General features: G+C 50.4%; 1 protein-coding gene across 1 annotated transcript; it reads right to left on the bottom strand.

Moving 5' to 3' along the window:
- Positions 1–1036: 1036 nt before the first annotated feature.
- FTJAE_13041 (ariadne-2) lies at positions 1037–3210 on the bottom strand (the record flags this gene model as incomplete). The annotated part of the gene is made up of 2 exons (XM_037346143.1): positions 1037–2501; positions 2570–3210. 2 exons carry the CDS (start codon positions 3208–3210, stop codon positions 1037–1039), a joined length of 2106 nt encoding a protein of 701 aa, XP_037199928.1.
- Between the last annotated feature and the right edge of the window lie 950 nt (positions 3211–4160).

Here is a 4160-nt window from a genome sequence, read left to right as displayed (position 1 = left end):
CACCCTTGTAAAAACACCTTGCTACAGTACATATGTGTCCACGAAGGAAGAGGATGGCTGTATTCTCCGACAAACGAATGCACAAGCAGGCCGTGTTTGCCACTCTTTAACGATGCAACCCCAGGCCTGACAAACAGACCAAACGGATTTCACAATACAATACACATCAGCCCACCCCAAATATTCGTTATCACAACACACGGATGTTGGCTGCTGGATGGAACAAGGGGCTAGGGTTCGGCGCCAACGTCAGCCCTCCCTCCAATGCTGCTGATACCTCACTGCAAGTGCATGTCTGGTGTCACTGGTTAGACGAGTCATCAATCTTCTGCGATGCTACAGCCTTTGACTTACATCCGCTGGTGCGACATCATTCTCGATGGCAAATTTGGTGCAAGTTGCCGGAGCCAGATGCCGTTTGCCAAACACATGCTATCGGGTGGGTGGTACTATGGCTTGACGAAGTATCATTCTGATCCATTCGGTCAATCATTCGAATCCTATCTATCAAGCCCGGGGTATTTACAATCATGCACATCCAACCAGGCCACCCACTCCAGAACTTTCGTAATACTCAAATCCGTTCGCAAACAGTGTGCGAACGAAACCCGCAGTCTGATAACTCTCTTCTCCTTGTTCTATGATCCTCGGATATCCGCTCTATCAAGACCAATGTCTGTGTATCAGTATGGCTCCGGATAGAGCATCGTCTCATAACAACCTTGTCCCGCCCCCACCAATATATGAATGAAATATGCGGCCATAATGCTATGCTGATGCTATTAAGAAAATGCCTGAAACTCCCAGAAAGAGACAAACCGGTGGAGACTTGCTCTGAGTCGTCCGTACCCCATGGTCTTGACGCCTGGTATAATGCTGTACAAGATATATGCGTGTGTTGAAACAAAAAATTATGAAAGAGTAAGGCGCAAATTCGCTTTTGATCGTGAAGTAACATGGAACGAAGAATACGTTGTATCATGAAGGTAGTCGTGTGGCAGTAAATGTGATGCTGTTGATAGACATGCAAATTATCTTACTCAGAAGACAAAAGAACATGTGAGGTCTGTTCAGGCCATGTTGGGGTGGGAATTGGTGCGTACTTGACACCGTCTTGGCCCTCGAGCTCCTTGCGCAAGATCTCGATGGCAAGTTCCCATCGTCGCACAAGCTTGGATTTTCGTGCAGTGAATGTGTGCGCCAGTGTTTCTTGCTCCAGGACCGACTGAGCATGCAACTCTACGAGCTCCTGTCGATTCCGCTCGATCAAGGTTTCGTACTCAGCCTCTTGTCGGTCGATGAGTTCTTCCATGCGCTTAGCCTGGCGGTCCCTCATCACATTAATCTTGGCCTGATGTGATCTTTCCATGCCATCGCGAATATTGTACTGTTGCCCGAGCTCTCGAAGATCGCGTTCCGTAACCACTCGATGTGGTTGGGAGTCCGAGCCGGGGCTTGAGTTCGCACCATTGCGTCCCAATCCATCACAGTAAGCTTCCATATGCTTCAGTCGAATCCTGACACTTCGTTCACTCGCTTCCAGAGTGTTTCTCAGGTCCATCTCGGCAGCTACCTGCCGATCCTCTAATTGACTCACAGCCTTCGCATGCTTTTCTTTCATGCTCTCTTTGAGCTCGGCATGACGCTTCATCATCCAACTTTTCTGCTCGGAAAACCGTGCCCTCATGTGCTCCCTCCCCTGTTCAGCGAATTCGAGGAACCGTTCAAGTTCTTGCCGATGCATCGCGGCGAGATGGGAGAAATCAGCATTGTTTCTCGTTCGTTCTTCGGCTTCGAGGCGCTCGGCGGACGCCGCTGCAGCGGCTGCTTCCTGTGCGGCCTTCTCGTCTTCATATTCGGCTAGTTGAGCCTGTTCCTCCGTTCTCCTCCGGTCCATCTCTTCCTCCCCATCACAATCGTTCGGGCACCCAGCATTGGCATCCCATACACCTCCACATGTGTAGCAGAACTGGGCTTTGCACCGACAAGTCATGTGTGTACTGGCTTCTTCAAGTGGCACCAGGTTCTGGCATTTGTAACACCGTTTCCAGCCATCTTTGCCCCCTTCCTTGATAACCTGATCTAGTTCCCAATCTTCCGGGCAGTCCTTACCTGTCGGATGTGCATTATGTTTGCACATAAGGCAAACTCTTGTGTTGCATTTGCGGCAAGTGACAGTGGAAGGATACTTGGGGTCCAATCTTTGATGTGGTGGAATGAAGCCTCCGCATGAAGGGTTGGAACAGAATATCCTTGCCTGCCAGGGTGTGCTGTACTGTATGATGGCCTTCAAGAACTCCTGTTGGGCGTCGCGACTGAGAAGATCTTTCATCAAGGATCCCGGCAATGGCTGAGCACAGCATCTCGGTGGCATGCTCGATTCGTCGGACATGGCTGTATGGATGAGCGATCTTAGGCAGTTATCGCAATATGTGTGGCCACATGAGATGCTGTGTAATGATTTGGAGCTCTTGAAGTCCGCACGGCAGCTGGCACAGGTCCTATGACAAGAGTCAGCACACTCTAGTTTAGTGATACCATGTTAGTCGGAAACCGGGTTAGGACGCACAATATGACTTGGAGCGGCTGCGGGGATGCCTTCTTCTTCCATCGTAATCTGAAGCCCGACCTAACGCTGAAAAGGCTGCGTTTCGTCTTGCCGCTGAATATACTATGTGCAGTGGCATCGGGCGTTTGTGAGTCCCTTGTGGTTTTTGAATGGTTGTGGTGAGGATCGATCACTGATAGATAGCGATCATACTGAGAAAAGCTTAGGTCCTTGGATTGCCGGGCACTGGAAAGCGCTAGATCAGGCGTAGATGGACCAAAGATAGATGAATGCGTGGTCAGGGCGGTGCTTGTGGATCCGCCAGAGAGCATGGAAAATGTTCGAGCATTGTAGACTGTTGAGGCTGACTCGACGCTTGAGGTGATACGCTTATCACTAACGGGCGCACTCGAGATACCGAGTGCATTCGCCTTGGAAACGAGGTCATCCTCGATCTGGTTCTCCGTTCGACCATGCGGCAATTGGAGTACAGTGATGAAGTAGTCGAGGTCGCTTAGCTCGGGAGCTGTGGCACCCGTGTCAGTGTCTGCGCCGTTGTTGACGCCAGTGCTAACGCTTGTGGTGGTCAAAGGCGTCGTTGTGGTGGAGTTGGCCATATCGACAGCTACGATCGGGCTCTGACGGAGGGCCGCGGCGATCATGGTCCGGGAACGGCGACTCTTTAGCCAGGGAAGATGAAAATGTGGCGGTGAGATTCAGTTCGAGTCGAGTCCGAGGGTATCGCTTTCTCAGTGCATCATTGAGGGAAGAGACGAGGCCCCTTAGAGAAAATGTTTGATGCCCAAGCAGGAATGAGGTGAGGTGAGGAAAAAGCAAAACAACCAAGATTACCTAGTGAAGTTGTCGTGTGGTTGAACTTGTTGTAGGGCGTGGGCGTGGGGTGATGCTGGCGAGGTCTTCTGGGATTGGGTGGCTCCGTCCAGATTGACGATTCGATGATGATGGAACAAATCACACAAAGGAAAGGCCAGGGAGATACGGCTGCCAACTAACAAGGTTGCGTGGCTCTGCGGTGCGGTGCGTTGGGTTTTGTTGGGTTCGGTTCGGTTCTGGGGAATTGACAATGTCTAACAAGTGACAGCTCTCTTGGATCTGAGTCAAGCCTTGGAACATGCAAATCTTGCTCGCGCATGCAACTGAATACCAGTGCCCAAAAGGGAGAATGGTTGCCGTCTGGAACGTTGAAGGTCAATTTCGATTGGAGAGATACGAGTGACAGCGATGAAGATGAGAATGCGCCACCATGAGTATCCACGTAGGAATACAAAGTGATGAAAAGAGAAAATCGTCAAACAAAGCACTAGAACAAGAGGGCGATTAATTATGTGAACAATTAATCCGTACTCGAATATAAAAGTGCAAGATGCTGGTGGTGGGCGCAAAGGTGAGCCGGAGACAATCACGAACAAGGTCAGGATAGGTAGGTAGGTAAGGTAGCCAAGGACAAGATGGGATCGGAAATGGAGTCGTCGGGAGAGTGCAGATAGATTGATTCTGACAGGCAAGCTTCAAACGGAAAGGACTAGGTCGACAGACATCTAAAGAGACCGAGAGAAGGAGAAGGAAAAAAAGAGGCCGGGATATGATCCTT

Source organism: Fusarium tjaetaba (genome assembly GCF_013396195.1).
Source record: "Fusarium tjaetaba strain NRRL 66243 chromosome Unknown NRRL66243_c0000382, whole genome shotgun sequence".
Classification (NCBI taxonomy): domain Eukaryota; kingdom Fungi; phylum Ascomycota; class Sordariomycetes; order Hypocreales; family Nectriaceae; genus Fusarium; species Fusarium tjaetaba.
Note: the sequence above shows the minus strand (reverse complement) of the source record. Positions and strands in the feature narration are given on the sequence as shown.